Here is a 22,798-nt window from a genome sequence, read left to right on the forward strand (position 1 = left end):
AATGTATAAAGAGTTTGGACATTTACAACAATTAACTAATTAACTCACCTCTAATCAGACAAATTTTAATATCTAATCATTTACTTTCATGTTAACGATTTTCCTTTTCCGGCTAAATTGATTCTCTCATTGTTTATCAATGTGTTTGAATTGTTCACCGATAGATGCTGCTGTTTTCACCGAAAATCAATTTATTTATAAAATTACAGTTAAATTGTTGTAATCTTTTAATTGTTAATCCAAAAGATTAAGATAAAACCGAGGAAACCAATTATTGTGATCAACTCACTTTAACAATATTCATCAGAATAATTTTTATCCACTTACCTTTCTAGTGAATAATTTAGGAGTAAAGTGAAAATAATGATAATCTTCATGGTGGTTATATTTATGATTTCATGGTGATTGGAAATGATGATGAAAGAAGATAAATCATAGAGAGAGAGAGAGAGAGAGAGAGAGAGAGAAAAGTTGAACAATGTTCGATTCGATGAATTGATGTTCCATCGGTTATTCATCTGAGAATTGAATTATTTTCTCTTACTTGTATCTTTCTACAGAAAAAAGATGAAGGTAGAGAATTGGAGAAGATGATGAAGATAAAATACTATTCGTATACATTAAAAACTATTTCATCAAACTGTCGTTAGAAATTGAAACTGAATCATTTTTTTCTATTCTCGATCGAATCATGCTATCCATTTATATGAACTTTATCTCTACATGAACAGCGTATGAATTTGATAGGAAGGCAAAAAACTCCAAAAGAGATCAAGTGAAAAATATCGTAGAAAACGAATTCAATCCTAGTATGAGAATAAAAATTGGTGAATTAGTTTAAAGCTCGAAAAAAATATTCTGATTGGAAACGAAAGATGAATAAATGATTGAATCCTTGATTCATTTGTAACATTTTCCTCTTCCTCTTCACCATCATGGCCATGATCATATCCATCATCATGATGATCATTTTTTTCTCTTCATCTTAGCGAACTTTATGATTACATTTTATTTTCTTCAGCTAACTTATCAGTAATACAATCTATTCACTATCCATACTGACCACTCACTCTCTCCCATGGCTTATCATCAACATCAAACAAATACATTATCATCTTCATCTTTTGCCTCCCTGTAGTTGTCAATAGTCACTAAAGATGCTATTGAAATACAATCGGTATTATCATCATCTTAACTCCCAGGTTCACTTTTTGCTTCCCAAGAGCAATTCTCCAATTTATTTGCTATTGATGTTATATCACCGCAACTACTTACTCTCCCTCATCCTATCTCTCTCTCTCTCTACCATCTCACATATAATCATCTTCATCCTCATCCTCATCATCTCATTCATTAAAATGTAATACAAAAATTCAATTTCAATTCACGAAAAAAAAAACTCAACCAAATAGTAATTGACAGTTTCCTCTGATCTATTTTTTTCTAATTTTTTTTTCCAAGAAAATAACAATGTTCATCACCCACTGTCTTTCATACAGAAACTACACATTCTACCACCCTCATCATCGTCATCATCATCTTCATAATCGTGAATGAAGTAAAAACTACAAAGAGCCATGAAATGATGATCAGCTTTTTCATGAAGTAAAAAAAGTTTGCTTTTTTTGCTCGCCTTCACCATGAACTTTGGGTGAAAACTGAAACATCATAAATCATATTTTCAAGAGATATCAAATTATGCAAGAGTTTACTTGCCATTCTGATGATGAAGATAATAACAATGGGTTGGTGATTATAATGATGAAAATCTTCAGCCATTTTTATATCGTATTACCTTTTGCAAGTCTTAAGCCCTAAACTCATCATCATCATTATCTCATGGAAATTGTTCATATGAGGAACAGATTTCGAAGTAAAAAAAAGGTATTCAAGTCAAAGATAATTAATTTGTTGCTCGAAGTAAAATAAAACAACCATTTGATCATTAATTTTACACCTTCAAACTTGAGCTCATGGGTTTGGCTTACACTCTGAGTTTACCATGAAACTGTTGAGTTCCTTTCGATTGAATATTTCAATATCCAACATAATTGATAATACTTTTCAATTTTATCTATGAATTGATTAGATTGGGTTTTCATAGTTTCAATCTTTTAGTAGTTAGTAATGTCCATTGTGACCTTGAGTCTAATTTAGAGCTATTAACCTACCGGAACTAAATCTCCATATAACCATCTACCGAATCCTAATCAACAAGGTAGTTCAGCTAATTTCACCAATTCATCAATGGATTCATCAATGTATAATTTACCACAGGAAAGATTTTCATTGGACTGTTTCTTAAGATCATCACGAGCATAAAGCCGTTCACATTTGGTTTCATAACTGGTATTCCAAAGATAGGTTGAACTATTCAGAGACGTATTTAAATAAAGCATCAGTTATAATATTATGAAATTAAGTTTTGTTCAGGGTGATGATAAAATGTGCCACGGTTTTGCTTTCATGGTAAAAAAATAATATAATCAATCCAATGCTATTCATTACTTTTGCAATTTCCTCTCTGATCTTTCATCACTCTGGTCATTCCAATTTTCTGTAATCAATTTATTACCAAGGCAGAAATGATCAAACATGAAACAATTTTAATTGATTTATTTTTGTATCTTGAACATAAAATAAATGTCCCAAAATCATTATCAACAATCATAATACTAATACAAATAATGCCAACGGGAAACATATCATCAGAATGGTCTGAGAAGGTCACATAACGGTCAAACTTTAATGATAATGGCAGCAAATGATGATGATGATGGTTTTGCCTCTCCCACTGTTTCCGAGTGAAATAAATCAAGGTAAAAAGGATGAGGATAAAACCTCCGAAAAAAAGATAGAGTCACAAGGATGATAAAAGATCAAACATGAAGACAGCGATGATTATGATGATGATGGAAGAAAAAAATTATATGCTCAAATAATTGAAAGCGAGGAAATAGTCGAGGATAATGTTTAAGTATTATCAGAGTAACCGAGAGAAAGGAAAGGATGAGGATGAGGATGCAAAAAAAGAGAAGAAGATGAAGAAAAAAACTGCATTTGATGTCTTCTCTTTTCCGTCTGATGATTAATTTTTTTCTTCTCTTGTTTTTTTTCCTTCGCTCAGATTCTGAGCTACGAACAGAAAATACAAGAGGAATCAACATTTTGCTTAGCATTCCAAATGATAAATCATTTTGTCCTTCTTCCTGTATTATTAGTATCAACAGCGAGTAATTTGTAATACTCATTCAGTTATGTCACCATCATGATCATGATCATCATCATCATTTGCTCTTGAAGAAATATTAATAATAATTATACAAAAAAGGAAAAATGGAATTGAACTTTACTTTCTTTCTCGATCCCAGCAAACAATCACTACAACGCCTTAAAGTGCACATGCTAGTATTGGGTCTTAGCAAGCTAAAAAAAGTTACTTTATGAGTCGAAGTGAATCATTACAATAAAATTGAACGCTAATGATGCGTTTTTGTTTCTCGTAAAAATCAAGAAATTATAAATGAACGGTGCACGTACTGGCAAGACATGAATAACTTGTAATTTTTTCAATTTAAACATAAACGAAATGAAAAACACGATTATTATTTCTCATGATGGTAACATTAATACCCTTCCACAAGTTCTCACATGATCTAGGAAATGCTTGTAACTGTCTTGTACTAATTTTTAAAAAATAATCATTCTGATGATTTTTTATCACTAGAAACTGTTTATCGCTTCGAGGTCATGAGAGAATTTATTTTCCCTGAGACGGAGTAAAGAAAAAGTTCATTGATGAACTGAAAGTTTTCAAAATCGAATGAAATTTTATTCTCTGTATAAAATTCGACATGAATCTATTTCAAAATTCTTTCCTTACGAAGAACTTTTTTCTTTATTTATAATATAATGAAACTATTCTTTTCTCTCTCCATGATAGCTTTATTATCGAAGATGAAGTGTATGGAAGACCTTTTTTGCACCATTCGAGTTGAATTGTTACTCTGTTAGAAAAAGTTATTATGGAAGGTGAAAGAGAGAGAGAGAGAGAGAGAGAGAAGAAGAGAGAGAGAGAGAAGAGAGAGAGAGAGAATATTAAATGAATAAGAAGAAAATTTTTGGTTCATTTTCAATTCAAATCGCAAGAGAAAAATGTCAATCATGATCATGAAAGTAAATATTCATACATGAAGGAAGAATTTCAAGTTTGCAAAATTCCAAACAAATCAGATAATTGATCATAAAAGATATTTGTATATTCATGTAAAATGTAATATAAAAAGGTAACATTCAATTGTTGATATTACAAAATTTAAACAATTTAATAATAATGAAAGATTATCATGATTATCAAAAGGAATTGTTTCGTAAAAGTAACAGTCGTCAAGAGAGAAAAAGTATGAATATATATGTATGTGGGTATTCATTTTTCATGGAGATACAACAATATTTAATACGTTATACAAAATGGATAAAAATATTCAGGGTGAGAGATGAACAAGCTTTTCGAGATAATAAGAATAGAAAAAAGAGAAAAAATTCTTCACATTATTAAAAGGCTCATTTCATTTCGTTATTCAGAGTCTTCTCTCTCTCTCTCTCTCTGTTCATATTTCAAAGGTAAACTTGAGAGAGTAAATTTCATAAAAATTGGAAGCATATTCAATTTACTATTAATATACAAGCTGAGCTAAAATTTTCAGGTAAAAATGTTACTTAAATTTAGAGGTTAAAGGTGAAAGCTTATGAGCTTTCCATATTCATATATGTATACTTTGTAGTAAATTGTATTATGTTTAGTTTTCTATAAATTTGCTTTTTGCTAAAGATTCAGGGTGGAACAGGGTGAAAGTTTACCCTGAGTTTGTATTGAATTTTTCAATCAGAATGATGTATTTTTAATCTATTTGGAAATTTGATTATTCAACTAATCTTATCATGTATGTTTTTAGTATAATGAGAACGACAATTGGAAGAGACAGAGAGAGAGAGATATTTTTTATGGATAAAAATAGTTTCAAGTTCTCGAAATATCAATAGTTCATTGACTAGAACAATTTATCATGATTTTACCAAACCTTATTTTTGAATCAGTTTTCTGGCAGAAAAAAGTTCCACTTTTCGCTTTTTTTCCTGGTGGAAAAAAACTCCAAGTTCTTTTGGTGAAGCAGTGAAAATAAAGAAACCTGATTTATTGCATGAGATTAGTTGATGAAGAAAAAAGAGGTTGAAAAGTTTATAACATGTAAATTCATTTTGTTGATCGAGAAAGGAATTGATGTAGTTTTGGTATTTTTTGCACCATAATCATGATAACATGAAGCGGAATCTTTTCTTGCTCTTAGGAGTAGTAAGATGTGTCTATTGCCTGTTATGGGAGGAGCCTAAAGTTGTTAGGGGTGGGGAATACAAGTATCAGTGAATACCAAATGTTGATGAAGGAAAAAAAGCTAAAGTATTGCTAAAGGCTAAGATTCAAAAGAAAAGTTAAAGATTAAGTAAAGCCAATGGAAAAAACTGAAATAAAGAAAAGTGATTAAGTTCAAAGGATTATAATCAAATTAAGGTAAGTTAAGAACCCGAAAAAAGAAGAGACAATTAAAGTTTTAATTTTCAAATTTAATTTTTATTTGAAGGAAGCAAAGTAATGATCCGAAGACGCTTCGGACATTGAATTAACTCGAAAGAGTCATTATGAGGACGCTTTTTACATGGGGAAAAGTGAAGAACTTGAGGGATGATAGGGAGAGTTCGGGTTGGGGTTTTCTTGATTGGAGTGGAGTGGAAGGGAACAGGAGAAGCTGGTGAATATGATGATGATGCTGATGATTCAAAGCCAATCTCTGACCGATCAGTGACTGTAGACCAGTCACTTTCATGGTCAGAGATGGAAGAGAAGGAGGACATTGGGCCGAGGGAAGCAGAGGAGATGGAGTCAAGGGTGATGGAGACAGAAGGATCGGTGATGGTGGAGTAGTTGGGATCGGTGGCAGTCGAGTCAAGGGTGATGGTCGAGTCAATGGTCGAGTCAATGGTGATGGTGGTCGATGCTGGTTCAGGTTCAGGTTCAGGTTCAGGTTCAGGTTCAGGTTCAGGTTCAGTTCAGGTTCAGGTTCAGGTTCAGGCGCTGATTCCTGACCATAGCAGTCAATCATTTGGTCTGCTGCGACCACCAAATAAGATGAGGCTGCTGCTGGGTCCCCACTCTCATCAATAGAGACACGGAGAGAGTTGAGGAGATTTATCACCTCGGCCAAGGGAACAGACCCTTGCAGACTGTATGGGTCTGCAAGAGCTGCCCTTCTAGTGGCATCGAGGGATCGAAGAGCCACGATCGCAGGATCATAATGGTGGCTTGGTGGTGATGGAGAAGCAGGAGAGGCAGCAGGAGCTATCGGGCCAAAGAGGTCGGCAAAGGTAGCCGAAGACATGATGAGGGAAGCAAGATTGGAAGGTGATGGAGGCAGAGAAGACATAATGAGAGTAAGAGTAAGAGGTAAGAGAGTAAGAGAGTAAGAGAGTAAGAGAGTAAGAGCAGAGCAAGAGCAAGAGCAAGAGCAAGAGCAAGAGATAGATGAATACTGACAATCTTTACTGATGAAGATCTTGGGTTTTATACCCAGAAATGCTCACTCGTTAAACTCCACCTCTTGTCTTCCATCTCACTCGAAGAGCTCCCTTTCCTATCTCCCTCCCATAGTAAAGCAAAAAGACTCTCTCTCACTTGTTAGTACAGTGAAAGCTGAAGTATCATCTTCATCCTATAATCTGTTTTAAGTTAATCTCTTTACTAGAAGAATGAAAAAAGAGAAAATAAAGTGATAAACTTTTTAAGAATAATCTTTTTAAGAAAGTTAATCTTCTCCAAGTTAATCTTTTTTAAACCAAGTCTATTGAAAAGCAGTGAAATGTATTGAAACTAATGCAAGTGAATGGGAGTTAATCTTTTTCTATTGAAATGTACTGAAGTCATAGAAACAATCATCTTTATCATCCTTCACCATTTACTATATGCTATTTACTATAGTAATAGTACATTCACTTTACTTTCAACAATCAACACAATCACAACAATCAACAGAATCAACAATCACAACAATCAACACAATCACAACAATCAACAGAATCAACAATCAACAGAATCAACAATCACAACAATCAACACAATCACAACAATCAACACAATCACCAATCAACAGAATCAACAATCAACACAATCACAACAATCAACAATCAACAATTAACAATTAACAACAATCAACAATTAACAACAATCAACAGAATCAACAATCAACAATTAACAATTAACAACAATCAACACAATAGTAACCATAGTAACCTGTTACCATAGCAACCGCATCAACATTGCAAAGGTAAAAAAAGTCTCCACCCCCTTTCTTTTTTTCTATTTTACTCTATTTAAGTTACCATTGAGGTTCTATGGGTTTAATTTTCCCGCCTTTTTTATATCTCAAAAAATTTTCGGCTGCAAGTCCAACTCACTGCGCTGATTAATATAGGCTAGCAAAGTTATAATGAAACTTTTTTTTCAAGCGACTTAGTTTTTAACTTGGAAATTTACCATGTATTGTCTATGGGGAATTTTACATGTATTCTCTATGGGGAATTTTACATGTATTCTCTATGGGATACTAAATTATATTTAATATTAATTCTTTTAACACTCTATTAATTACAGATGATTCCAACTGGTATTGATCTAACAAGAACAAATCAACTTCTTGATGAAATATTGCTGGATGAAGAAATGTACGCAGATAGTGTTGACGATGAAATATGTAGAAACTTTGTAATCCAAATGAATGAGAATACACCAGAAAGCTTACAACTTGATCTTTGTATGGAATGCGATGAAGATGACCTTGTATGTTCAGAGTTTCGTGTAGGAAATGAAAGTGAACTAGCTCTGGATGAACAGATGGAAGATATTGAAGATGACTTTGCATGCATGGATATGGATTTCGAGAACCCAACACCAGTTATAGTGGAGGTTGGTATGATAGATTTAACTCAAGATAATCCAGGTACTAATAATTCAACATTTGGATCATCACTTTTATCAGCAACAAGTTGCACATCAACGATTGTTACTCGTTTTTGTTCTACTTGCTCTACTTGCAGCACTTGTGTTACATGTGATACATGTTCTTCTTGCTCCACATGCAGGAGTGATATCCCTGAACCTCAAAATCTGAACGCATCATCAACACAATCATCAACACAATCATCAACACAATCATCAACACAATCATCAACACAATCATCAACACAATCATCAACACAATCATCAACACAATCATCAACACAATCATCAACACAATCATCAACACAATCATCAACACAATCATCAACACAATCATCAACACAATCATCAACAGACTCTTCTTCACCGTGTTCTACTTGTCCTACTCAATCAACTTGCTCTACTTGCCACAACAACTCCACACAATCATCTTGTAGTGCATGCAACACTTGCAGCACATGTTCTTTTCGTGATACCAATGCTTCATCAACTTCGAATTCAATTAACACTTTCTCACAACAAGGTGGTGGCCAAGAAAATAGTCCATGTGGTTCCACATTGAGACCTACAGAAACAGACATAGCATTTGAGGTAGTAGATGAACAGCCATGGAGACGGAACACGACTTTTCATTCGATGACTAAACTCCTTCGTGCTCGCTTAAACAACAATTGTTCAAACGGTGTTGATATTGCTCGTTTATCATATGCAATCGATACTGCTTATGAAAGATTCGTTTTTTCATTGATTGAAGACGCAGCTCCAAATGATAGGATTTTTATAACCTTTCGCAATCCACAAGAAAATCGTGAACTCTATGTGTCGTTCCTGAAGAAAAACTTCAATCCCCAGGAGTTTCTTGACCGTGCTTATGCCCTAGCACAATCAGCTGGTAATTTTCTAGATGATGGAATTTTTGAGATAAAAGTTCAGATTGTTAAGTCCATCTCAGGGGGAGCACGAGCAAGAGTCTCCAAACTCTTATCTGGAAAGGAAAGGGCTGAAAAAAAGAGAAGTGTTTTTGAGGTTATCAATGATGATTATAAATGTGGATACATGGCTATTGCTGTAGGAAAAGCTTATGTTGACGAAGTCTTGGTTAAAGATGATAAAAAGTTTTGGAAGAATATAAGACAATCTAAGAACAGAATCGTTTCCCTCGCTGCTAATTTATTTATGCCCATGCAAATTGATGTTTCTTCTCCAATGGACATACAAAAAATTACCGAAATTCAGGCCATTCTTTCTTCTTACCAAATAGTTGTTGTCGACCAGAGGACTCAGCTTAAATTGTATTCTGGTCCCGATGCTGAACATAAGATTATACTAGAGTACAGTGAACCCCCACACTACAACCTCATTACGTCAATGACTGGATACATGGATTGTGACTTTTTTTGCTTCAATTGCTGGGCTAAAACTGACAAAGACACTCACATCTGCAAGGGATCATGTAAGCAATGTCGATCTGCTAAAAAGTGTGTCTTCATTAATAAAGTCATCTGTAGCGACTGTAATGTTGATTTAAACTCCCAACTTTGCTACGATCAACATAAGCAGAATGGTGTGTGTGGGCGAATCATGAAGTGTTTAACATGTTGGTTATTATATGATACATTACTTGCTGACCATATTTGCGACGTTTATAAATGCAATTTCTGCGATGTTGCTTACCGTGCAAGTCCACACTACTGTCACATAAAACCAGCACAAATGGAATACCTCACAGGCGAGGATGATAAACCTTGGATTCTCATTTGTTATGATATAGAGTCTATGCAAGTAAATGAGACTGATAACACAAATGTTTTGATACATAAACCTAACTTGCTCATTAGTCGAACAATGTGTACAGCATGTATGGATGAAGACACATTAACAAGAACCCGCCAAGAATGTCAAATCTGCGGTGATGAAGAACATGTTTGGTATAGTTCTTCATGCGTTGAAGATTTTTGCAATTACCTCTACAATGAAATGCTTCCTCGTACTGCCTCTGAAGATGACACTCGAAGTGCTGTTGAGATCAAGGTAATCGCACACAATCAAAGAGGATATGATGGTCATTTTATCATGCAGGATTTTTTCAAACGGAAATTTTTGCTTTTACCAAATGTCATTATGTCAGGATCGAAAATTCTTTACTCGCAAATGGAAAACATAAAGTTTATCGATTCATTGAGTTTATTCATGCAACCTCTTTCATCTCTGTGTAAATCATTTAATATCAAAGAGATGAAGAAGGGATACTTTCCACATAAGTTCAACACAGCCGAGAACCAACACTATGTAGGACCTTATCCTAACATTGACTTTTATGATCCTCTCTCTCTTAAGCCAACACAGCGAACTGAACTAGAGAAATGGTATAATGAAACCACCAAGAATAATACTACCTTCAACTTTCAATCTGAAATCATTGAATACTGTCGATCAGATGTTATGATACTTCAAACAGCAATAATGCGTTTCATTGACTTGTTCAGAACGATCACCGGACTTAATCCAATTACAAGAAGTTTCACACTTGCATCAGTAGCCATGGAAGTCTTTAGAGCCCGTATGCTACCAGCATTCACTCTTGGAATTACACCTACTTACGGATATGCTGAGAGAAAGCAGTCAATCAAAGGTTCTGCATGGTTAGATCTAATGCAAAAAAATCTCCGTAAAAGTATCCGAAGAGAATGGAGACTTGGGCCTTTTTACGCTGACGGATTCATTCCAAGCACCAATACAGTGTTTGAGTTCTGGGGTTGTTACTTCCATGGTTGTCCAGAATGTTATCCTGATCGCTCAACTTGTGTTACAATGAATGAAGAACAGGTTAATGTTGAATCATTGTATCAAAGAGTCCAGCTTAAAAAGGAATATTACCAACATCGAGGCTATCTTCTTCATGAGATATGGGAACATGAGTTTGATGCAAGAGAAAGGTATACTTCCACACGAATCAACCATTATAACCGCATCAAGGCAGTAGGACCCATCAACATCCGTGAAAGTTTTTATGGTGGTAGGACAAACAACATTAAGTTCTTCCATGAATGCGCTACTGGAGAAGTCATAAGGTACTTGGACTTTACTTCATTATATCCATTTGTGTTACGTGAATATGATTATCCTCTTGGCCATCCCATCCTCATCCAGGAAGATTTTAAAGACATTGGAATGTACTTTGGTTTTATTAAATGCAAGGTACTTCCTCCTACAAAACTAAACATAGGAGTTCTACCAATGAGAGTATCAAAGAAGTTGTTGTTTCCACTATGCATGAAATGTGCATCTGAAAGCAACCCATCTTCATGTTCGCATTCACCTGAAGAAAGAGTCATGATAAGTACATGGACGTCTATTGAACTTCAAGAAGCTGTTAAGTTTGGTTATAAAATTTTGGAGATCTATCAAGTACTACATTATCGCAAAAGCCCACACTCATCTTCATTATTTTCTGAATACGTTAAAATGTGGCTCAAAGTCAAACAAGAATCCAGTGATTGGCCTTCATGGGTTCAGTCAGCTTCGGATAAAGAAAAATACATCACTGATTACAAAAAAGCTGAAGGTGTTGAGCTTGATCCGGAAGCTATCGAAAAAAATCCAGGGCGAAGAAGCATTGCTAAGCTTATGTTAAATAGTTTCTGGGGTAAACTAGCTCAAACTGCAAATTTACCTAAGACGACATTTTTAAGAAACTATGCTGATTTATGGTCGATATTATCTGATGAAGAAAACGAGATAATGGGTATGCATGAACCATCTGATGAAGTTATAATGCTTCAACATCGTTTTGCCGAGTCAGCTAAAGAGAAAATCTCTCCTGGAAAGACAAACATAGCAGTTGCAAGCTTTGTGACAGCATATGCACGAAGAGAACTTTTCCGGCTGATCCAACGGATCGAATCACATCGTGAAGGACGAGTTCTTTATTTTGACACTGATTCCGTAGTGTTTGTTGAGAAGCAAGGTGACCCGATAATACAATGTGGAGATTATCTTGGCCAACTCACTGATGAAATTGAACCTGGGTGGAAATGTAATCTGTTTGTTTCATTAGGACCGAAAAATTACGCTTACCAGGTCATAAACAGAGTAGGCGAAACCAAAAGTACAATTAAAGTTAAGGGGATTAGACTAACATCTAAAGCATTAGATATCATCACAACTCAAAAATTACTTGAAATGGCACATGCGTACATTGGAGGTGACCAACAAAGAGTTAATATTGCACAGAGTAACATTGTATCAGACAAGTTTACACATACAGTTGAAACGCGCAGTTTTGAAAAAATTTACAGAGCAGTCTCCGAAAAAAGACGAATAATTGGCAATGATACACGCCCTTTTGGTTATGTAGATTGATTTTTTTTCCTCAAAAATATCTAAATAAAGAAAAAAGACTAAGTTAAACCTATTTGCATTCTAATTATTTTTGAAAAAGTTTATAATCTGATTGAAAAAGCAATATATAAAACTGAATGTGGATTGAAGGTATCTAATTTACATAGACTTAACATTTGAAATAAGGTGTATCTGTATTTCAAAAAAGCTAATTCTGTGTCAGAAAAAGGCAGTCTTAGGGATGTTAAAGTACGTTTTATGACAAAAAAAGGCGTTTCATCGTCTGAAAAACCTGTTGATTCCTAGTATTGCGCATGTATGAGTAGATAATGAACGTAAACAGTATAAAAACAAGAGTTTTTTCTCATTATTCTCATTCTCAGTCTTACTCTTCTACTGACAACATCAACTTTCAACTATCTTATACTAAAACACTTCTAGCCTCTTTCATTCTAAAATGGATTTCTCAAAACTATCAGTCTCTCTCGCCAAACCAGAAGTAGAGCCTTCCGAAAAATACATCAGAAAGCCGACTCCATTTGTCAAGATAAGTCCAAAGTCAGGAGATTACTCAAGATTCATCTTAACTGATACATCATACCGATTCAAAATTGATGAAAAATGGTACAACTCTGTTATAAATTACCTAGCGATCAACAAGGATTTGAAAAATATCCAATTTGATGATATTCTTACTGGATATTTAGCCAAGTTCAGAGCTTGCTGGGAATTGAAGCGTATGTTAATCGCTACAGGTAATAGTGTTTTAATATATTGTGACCCTGAAGATAATGCACTATCTTGTGGATTTGCTGCTGATGACACAAATGCTGACAAACCACATACTTGGACAGGAAAAAATCTTCTCGGATACGTATTAATGCAACTGCGATGTGAGCTCAAGGAAGACTGGAAGGCGGAAAACTTGTCTGCAGATGGTAATGTCATCAAACGGAAAAAAGCTAACGAATGAACTTTTTTCATTATATAAAGAATATAAAAAAATGTGAATGTTAATATTCAATCGATAAGTTAATGAATAAATAAATCATGGTTTCAGAAGATAACTTGTATTTTACTTTTATTCACCCTTTCACTTGTATGGTCGCAGGACCAACATCAAGTGGTAAGACTGTACTTGTAAAGTCATTAATTGATAATCATAGATTCACATTTTCCAAACTCAAACCACATCCTAAGATTATATGGTGTCATGGACAGATGCAGGAAGGCTATAGTAAAAATGATAGTATAATTGAATATCATGAAGGTTTAGTTGAGGATCCTAGTAATTATGATTTGATTGTTGTTGACGATCTTATGAATGAATTGGCAGGAGATAATAGACTTTTAAATTTATTTACTAAAGGCAGTCATCATCTCAACATTAGTGTTATATTCATAGTTCAAAACATTTTCCACCAGGGTAAACATATGCGTGGAATAAGCTTAAACTGTCAATACTTAGTTATGATGAAAAATCCTAGAGACAAATCACAGATACACTGTTTAGCCAGACAAATTTACCCAACTAAGAGCGCAAGACTGATAAAAGCGTATGAAGATGCAACCAAGCAGCCGTTCAGCTATTTAAAGATCGATCTTACTCCAAGAACTCCAGATCACTTGAGAGTGCAGACCAACATAGTTCGAAAGGAAGCCAAACACAACATCACTATTTATGAAATATGATTTCACAAGAGTTATCAGATTGTTTACCTATTATTCACCTTTACATGAAGCTTAAAGGGAAAAAGCTACGACAAGACTTTTTAGCTGATCAATATAAACAGGACTCAAAAATATATAAGGCGGTCCATGAGATTGTTATGAATGTCGTACACCAGAACCTACCTCTCTCTGATGATGTCAAACCAAAGTTGCGAAGACACAAGCGCGCAATAGTTGATTTTATCCACGATAAAAATAAAAAGAGACATAGAAAACATCTGGTACAATCTGGCGGATATCTTCACTATCTGATTCCTGCTGCTATACAATTGATAAATACGATATTATCAAATGGAAGTAATAAAGAAAATTTACCAAATGAATGATACTGAGACCTCTCAATTACCGATGAAAGGCTCGGGGATTGTAACAAGTAAAACTCCATATGATAAAATAAAATTAATTACTCATGTAGCGCTAAAATTTGCATTACGTAATTATTACGACGCTAATAATAGACTGTTATTTAACGATAAAGTCATACTTGATAGTGATTTAATTGATCTTATAGCCTCCCTCACAAACCAGAGTAAACTTCCTAAATACATTAATGAATTTTTATTCTTACTTAAAAGATGCGATGTAGATCCGTCGCTGATAAAAAATGATAAAATAAGAAGAAAACTCAAACATATGACAATAAGTAAAACCAATTACCCACCTGATCAAATTTTCGAACCAAATGTGTTAACAAATATACAAAGAAACGCTGATTATTATGTAAAGGAGATGAAAGAAAACCTCAAACAAAAACCTAGGAAAAAACTACAAAAAACTCCAAACAAAAAAGCTAAAGCTGAAGTTATTACACCAGCAGATAAACAATATCAGAAAAGAATATACAACCTCAGATCATATGGAAATTGGACAATCCCAAAAGAAAATACTTTCCAACATCTATTACCAACCGAATAATCCAGCAGGCTTCGCTTCTTCATTAAAACTTTTCAATGCGGCTAAGAAAGAGAGTCCTAGTCTAACACATGAGCAGGTTAAGAGATGGTTGAAAAGCCAACTCACGTACACTCTACATGCTCAAGCTAGAAGAAAGTTCGTAAGAAACCCTATTATCGTTAGTAAAATAGATGAACAATGGGAGGCTGATCTTGTTGAAATGCAAGAATTTTCGCGCCAGAATAACGGCCAGAAATATATTTTAACAGTGATTGACTGTTTCAGCAAATATGCTTGGGCGCGTGCACTTCCAAATAAATCAGCAAAGTCCGTTACTGATGCTTTCAAAGAGATTCTTTCTACACGGACCCCCGAAGCTTTACGAACTGATAAGGGGAAGGAATTCATTAACAAAACATTTCAAGATCTTCTTACATCAAAAAACATAAGGTATTATTCATCAAACAATCCAGATATAAAATGTGCAATAGTTGAAAGATTCAATAGAACTCTAAAAACCCGGATGTTTCGGTATTTCACTTCAAAAGGGACAAGAAAATTCATTGATGTATTGCAACAGTTAATAACTGCTTATAACGGTAGTTTGCATAGATCAATTGGGGTTGCACCAAAAGATGTGAATGATGACAACTCGGCTTCTATTTTCAAAAAGCTTTATGGAAAAACATCATTACGGGAAATTTATCAAAAAACACCCACAACACACAAGATTAAAATTGGTGATGAAGTACGGATGAAATATAAGATAGGTCCTTTCGAAAAAGGATTCTATCCAAATTGGACTGATCATGTATACAAAATTTCTGCAATAGATAAAGCAAGTAAAAAACCAATTTTCACACTTGATGGTTATGATGGGACGAAAATAGAGAATAGAAAGTTTTACGAAGAAGAACTACAAAAGGTTCACGCAGAGGTACATCGTATTGAGAAAATATTAAAAAGACGATTATATAAAGGAAAGCCACAATACTTTGTTAAATGGTTAGGATATCCCTCAAGTTACAATTCATGGATAGATGCAACAGCAATAACAACAATATCACAATAATGAATGCGGAAATGTTCACATTTACAATGCAAATTCTCACCCTTTTTTGTGTAGTCATTGCTTCACTTCTCAATCTTTCTCTTGGGATGGGAGATCAGAAATTATGGTTAACTTTGCTTACAATGTCTCTTGGATGTATACTTCCAACTCCAAAATTCTCGAAAAAATCTTCATTGATAAGTCGTAATGCAAGTGATGGTGATATAAAGAGGTCGATTAATATTTAAGTGTTTCGATTCATTATTTAAATAAAAATGCCTAATTCATTTTATGTTTCATTACCTAGTAATGTATTTTCTTATGAAAAAAATAAAATTTCTGATTATACAACATATCTTCCAAAACCGTTAAATTTATCTGATGATTATCACGTGGCTCTAACAGAATTAACATACACAAAGAGTTGGTATAATGTCCAACAAAACTCAACCTTCACGCTTCATGACACTAGGTCAATTATATTACAGAAACCAGGAATATCACCTGGTTGGTATAAAAACATTCATGATTTGATAAAAGCAATCAACGATAAAATTGACTTTTTATTCGAACAAGATAAGTACTTACAACCCAAACTGGTTCTAGATGAGCATAGTCAAAAGGTGGAAATGAAATTCGGACGGACAAGCGATGGAGTGCCAATGTTGGTTTATCTAGGAAATGAGTTGGAGGAAATGCTTGGTTTTTCTAGTACAAACGCAATGAATATCACTGATGAGAATGTGTCTATCGTACCATTAATTAGTGATAGATACATAAGTATGCAGAGTAAAAGTCCAGAAAGGCTGTTTGATATTAAAGGAGGAATTCATTCACTGATGGTCTATAGTGATATTGTATCACATTCAATTGTAGAAATACTCAAGCTAATTTTTGATCCGCTCGAATAGATGATAATGTTGAATTCGGATCTGATATTAATTTAATTTTCAAAACCATATTATTTTCCTGTTAATTCAGGCTTCATTGATAAAATAAAATTAATATAAAGGATGATTCAGGAATCCTCTAAATTTCAGTTTGGGAGAGTTTCAGTCACTTTGCATTTCAAAAAGACATGGAAAGCTATTATTTAGACCAAGCAGGCAATGGAACTGCAATTCAATCTTTCTCAGGAGTACGTTATCAACGAGGTGGCGGTTTTTTCAGTAGACTTTTTACAAGTAAAGTTTTGCCTATACTGCGTTACTTGGGAGATAAAGCCCTGGACACTGGAAAGGCTATTTTAAATGATGTGAAAACTTCTGCGACCAATAGAATCATTGATACTGTTCAAGAAGTAGCTCAAGAGGCTATAAAAAGAAAAGCGGAAAATACAGAAGGTCAGTCTGGCGCAGGTATAAAAAGGAGAAAGTTGACGAAAAGATCTTACATAGCTGATTATAGTTTTTTAAAATGACCACTCAAAGCAAATATTCAAAAGAGGCTGTCCTTTCTGAATTGGATCTCTTCACGATACCACCTGTTCAAAAATCTATTGAGAGAAGCTATGAAGTACAATACAGACCAATATCATCTCTCGACTCCACAAAATAATAGAGTTCTCAATTCCTACATCTAAAGATGAGTATATTCTTCTTCATGAAACGTATTTTACGTAAAATTCAACTCAAAATACGAAAAGCAGATGATTCTGCATTAAGCATTCAAGACTGGGAAACTGTAACACCAGTAAATAATTTACTTCATTCAATGATAAAACAAGTTGAACTTGAAATCGGAGGAAGGAGGTAACCATGTCTAACTCAACATACGCTTATAGAGCCTATATCGAAAACATGTTAGGTTTTCAGCTGATGCTAAAACTCACACTTGTCGAGTTGTTTGTGGATGGAGAATGCAACGAGGAGACGATCATTGTTCACCCGAGAAGTTTCGCAGATGCTAGCAGTAAAGAAGTTGATCTTTATGGTCGTTTACATTTTGACATGACATTTCAAGGCAAGGCTATACTTGGGGGTAAAGATATTAAAGTGAGAATCTTAACTCACGATCCTTCATTTTTCGTGCAATTTGATGATAGAGTCAGTGATGTTGCAATGATTATTAAGGATGCATGTCTATATGTTCATAAAATGAAGGCTACACCTCAACTTACAAACGCACACTCAAAAGCTCTGGCTATTGCACCCGCATGCTATCCTATCTCTAGGGTTGATTTAAGACAGGCTTCTATCCATGCAAACTCTCTTGACGCGGTTCTAGATAATATAATTACCGGACAACTTCCTCGAAGGTTATTTTTGTTAATGGTTAAAAACACAGCATTTAATGGTTCTAAGTCTCAAGATCCATTCCACTTTGACCATTTTAACGTTTCACATGCAGCTTGTTACGTTGATGGTGTACAATTCCCAACAAATGCATTTCAACCTGACTTCAAAAATCATTTATGTGTACGAGAGTACTCCGGTTTATTTCAAGCAATGAATATGAACTCTACTGACACGACAGTAAATATTACTAGAGAAGAATTCATTTCTGGAAAAACAATTTTCGCTTTCAACTTTGCTCCAGATTTGTCACATGGCCCTGGTATGACTGGACATATTAACCCTATTAAAGAGGCTCGTTAAGAGTTCAGTTGAGATTTTCTGAACCATTAAGAGAACCATAACTGTACTACTTTATTGTGAGTTTGATAATATCATCGAAATAGATCTAGAACGTAATGCTGTAACTGATTTCAAGTAAAAACAAGAAAATGATTGATTATGAAATAAAGAAAGCTTTCATCTTATAATAAATTTTAGGATGTTTTGCGAGAGATAAAATACCTTCAATAGTTGAATACCCATCATTTATTATCGTCAATACAGACAAATCATCTGATCGTGGCACTCATTGGGTAGCTACGATTTACAGCGAGAGAATGTGAATACTTTGACTCATTTGGTTTACCTCCTTTGCATCAGGAAATGATTAATGCTGTAGGCTCTCGAAAAATGTTGTGGAATGGACGTTGTTTGCAACATCCATCTTCACGAACATGTGGAGAGTTTTGCATAGCGTTTGTGAAACTACGCTCTTTCCATTTTTCATTCATAAGATTCATAAAATATTTTTCTAGCGATACAAAGTCTAATGATAAAAAAGTGAAAAGTATAAGTGCTGATGAATGGGATATAAATTGTCAGTTGCATAACGAAAATGAATGAGGTGACATATCCACGAATTACGAATATGGTCGTTGCTTTTTCTCTACCTTTTCAAATTAACTTAAATCAGCTGGCAAATATTTATCCGCAAACTGATTACCGACCTAAAAGATTCAATGGAGCTATAATTAAGAGAAAGATAAATTGTTTACTAGTATTTCGAAACGGAAAAATAAATGTCGTTGGAAGTAAAAGTTTGGAGGATGCAGAAGATGCTGTTAATGAATTGTGTTCATATTTACATCAGAAAAAAGAATATACTAGCAGAATAGTTAACATTGTTGCCGCTTGTGGATTAGGTCAACCAATTGTTTTAAACGACCTAGCAAAGAATGGGTTTCGAATATAACCCTGAGATATACCCAGCTGCTTACTATGTTATTGGTAAAGCTAAAATATCAGTTTTTCATACAGGAAAACTCATTTTCACAGGATTTACAAACTTTGTAGACATATTGAATTCTTTTGATGAAGTTAATTTATTAATAAAAATGATAATATAATTTTTAAAATGAAAAAATAAGTTTTTATTTAATTAATATATTTTAATCGACATATATGCGTGATTGTCGATTTACAAACTGGACAAGCGTCAATTTGCGATGCACAATCAGTGCAGGAGATCACATGGGGCGAACACTGTGCCTATTTCTTTATCGAGGCATATTTTGCAAGTGTATCTATCCTTATCATCCGATGCTTGTGGGACTTCTGTTAAAGGGGAAGCTGTATCTTTTGGAGAATTAATATTATCTACAAACATCTGTCCCCGCTTCAAATATAGATAAGAGCATCTAGGGAAGTAATATGCGTGGACTGCCCATGCATTATCTCCTCTCTCCCAGTTTGATATAGTCCCATTGCAATTGAAACACCTAGTATGATCATATATTCTGGTATAAAAGAATCCAGCCTCAGCAAGTTCTTCCGATGAAATCGTATCATGAATGGGCCAGTTTGAGAAACTTTCAAGTCGCGCGTGCAATGATCTGAACTGTAGGTTCACTGGTTGAAAATAACGTCTTCGATTAGATGATTCTGAAAATGTTATTAACCTATTTCTTGTTGTACGTCTAGATACTCTAGGAAATCGACGGTTGGTTCTTTCAATTACTGGAAGATCGTTAGAGTTTTCATTTTCTGAAACCATATTAGATATTTCAGCTGTCAGATCATTATTCTCTGTCCTTGGGTAGTCATCAACTACATCTTCTCCTTCAATTTGGTTTATTACTATAACTCGATTTTCTGCAACGTTGTCTTCGGATTGAACAGTATGGTCATTCTGAACTACCCTTGATTCCTGGCTATCATAGTTGACCATGACCGTTAGTGGAGTATTTTCTTGTAGAACAACAGTTGATACAGCTCTTGGTATGTTACCACAGGGTAGACCTTGTATGAAAGGACAATCTGATGAATGAAGACAATGTTCAATCCAGTGTAGATCTTGTAAGAAGGAGGCGTGGTAGATATATCCACAGAAAAAACATTTAACTTGACGGGATATTCCTGTATAGTAAAAACCATCACGCGCTAGTTCTGTTCGATATGAAATCTCCGTTCCCCATGTTGATCTGAAAAAGCTTTCGTATCGAGCTTGCTCAGAAGCATAAGTATCTAAATTGTTACTTGCGTTAAGCATATTTGATTTTATCAAGAGAGGGAAAAAAGATACTTGAGATGTTGAATCTTTCGAGTTTGAAATGAAAGTGACGGTCAACAATACAAACATTTGGTATTTATATTCAAGTCTCGCTCTCTCTATACACGCGCATACTCATACTTACTTTGCGCATGTGTTGTCTCATTCTAGAACTGGTATTCACTGATACTTGTATTCCCCACCCCTAACAACTTTAGGCTCCTCCCATAACAGGCAATAGACACATCTTACTACTTACAGGGACTGACTTGGGGAGAGGAAAGACAAAAAGAGCTGTTTGATGAGGGATTGGAGAGAAAGAGTTATTCTCTCTCTCTCTTTTTCTCTCTTGTGCATGTAATGAAGATGATTTCAATTCCAGCAGATAAAAAATCAGAAGAATAAGTAACAGGATCAGTAACTCAGAGCCATCCCATCTTCATCTCTGTAGAACTCGGGAAAACTCATACTCGGAAATGCTCATGGTACTTATAAAGTACAATGATTGTTGATTTTAAAAAGAAGTTCTTCTTCCCCTTTTCCCTTTTATCTTTTAGTCAGTTCTCTGTTTACTTTTTCTCTCTCCCTGAATTTTTCACTCTTTTCTCTTCCTTATTCGTTTCAATTCGCTATTTTTTATCGATAATCTCAAGTGTATTAGTCTTACCAAACACTGGTAATGGATCGGGGATTTGTTGTGCAAGAATTTTTGGTAACATGGGGAAGGTAATGATGATGAAAGTAAAACTTAGAAGATTATAAGGAAAGAAGATGAAGATGTGATAAATTTCAAACGAAATTTTCAGAGTCTAAAGATGGAAAAGTGTGAAATAGGTGGAAAATAAAGAGAAACTGTCTTAAAAAAATGAAGACTCTTTTGATTCTGCTAACATTACATAATATACTGAGCCTATTACATTATTCACTATTCATTGTAGTTCTGATAAACTGTCATGCAATCGAGTTTCATTAGCTAAGAGAAATGAAATGTTCTGGAACTTCAATTAGAACCTTATTGGTCTCTTTGAAACTTTTCTTTCCAATCGAAATAACCACTGATAGTCTTTGCTAATTGATTGAATTTTATAGATGAAAATAACCGATCGAGAATTTTTTCTTTTGCATTTAATTTTATTCTAAAGTTCTTAATGAATACGAAAAAATCGTTTCTTCCAACTAATACCTGGAATTTAAGGGTCCAACGAATTTATGAGCTCACTAGTTAGAGTTTTTTTATTTTATTTCTTTTGAATATTCTCTTTACAGATTTCCATCATTTCAAGTGATCTATTCAATCAATTTGTCAGGAGGTTCGTTGTTGATGATCATTCACCTTAAAATTAACTGATTGCGTGCTGATTGTAACCATTGTCAGTAGAGCAAAAAAAATTAATGATCAACAAAAACGTCACAATTTAGTCATTTAATTTTCAATAAATTGTTCACTTTAATAGTTACCATGATGATAATGATGATAATTTATCAAGCAATTTAAATTCATGGTAATTGGATGTTACCTTTTCATTCATTTGTTGATGAGTTCAAATGTACTGGTATTAAGAAATGGAAATATAATGTTACCTGTATAATTAACTTTTCGAGTTCTAACAGATTCGAAAGATGAAATTAAAAAAGCAAAATGTTGGAGGAGTTTTAGAGAATAGCTTGATGAGAAAACAAATTTGACTCTAAATTCTTGGAATTGATGATATTATTTTTTTTCCATTTTAATACCATCAGCATGTATTCAGTTTCTTTCAGAATTTGTTTTTTTTTCTAAACTTTTGCTAAAGTTTTTTTTTCTCTTCTATGTTGCTGTATGTAGAAATAGAGAAGAGGATGGAGAAGAAAAAAATGTTCAGTTGAAATTCAATGACAGTATTATCATGATTTCAAGTATCTGGTGAATT

General features: G+C 34.1%; 2 protein-coding genes across 2 annotated transcripts; one reads left to right on the top strand and one right to left on the bottom strand.

The window, feature by feature from the left end:
* The first annotated feature begins 17,821 nt into the window (after positions 1-17,821).
* LOC128388493 (uncharacterized protein F54H12.2-like) lies at positions 17,822-18,661 on the top strand. Its single transcript, XM_053347902.1, has one exon. The coding sequence runs from the start codon at positions 17,822-17,824 to the stop codon at positions 18,659-18,661; it is 840 nt and encodes a 279-aa protein (XP_053203877.1).
* A 1,192-nt stretch (positions 18,662-19,853) lies between these two features.
* On the bottom strand, positions 19,854-21,109 carry LOC128388494 (death-associated inhibitor of apoptosis 1-like). Its single transcript, XM_053347903.1, has one exon. It carries the CDS (start codon positions 20,976-20,978, stop codon positions 19,854-19,856), a length of 1,125 nt encoding a protein of 374 aa, XP_053203878.1. The 5' UTR covers positions 20,979-21,109.
* Positions 21,110-22,798: the final 1,689 nt, after the last annotated feature.

This window comes from Panonychus citri, unplaced genomic scaffold, assembly GCF_014898815.1.
Source record: "Panonychus citri isolate SS breed McGregor unplaced genomic scaffold, ASM1489881v1 Contig00100, whole genome shotgun sequence".
NCBI lineage: Eukaryota > Metazoa > Arthropoda > Arachnida > Trombidiformes > Tetranychidae > Panonychus > Panonychus citri.

Bases quoted from the DNA above. Each gene is read 5' to 3' on its own strand.
- LOC128388493 (XM_053347902.1), top strand. From the start codon at position 17,822: ATGTCTAACTCAACATACGCTTATAGAGCCTATATCGAAAACATGTTA.
- LOC128388494 (XM_053347903.1), bottom strand. From the start codon at position 20,978: ATGTTTGTATTGTTGACCGTCACTTTCATTTCAAACTCGAAAGATTCA.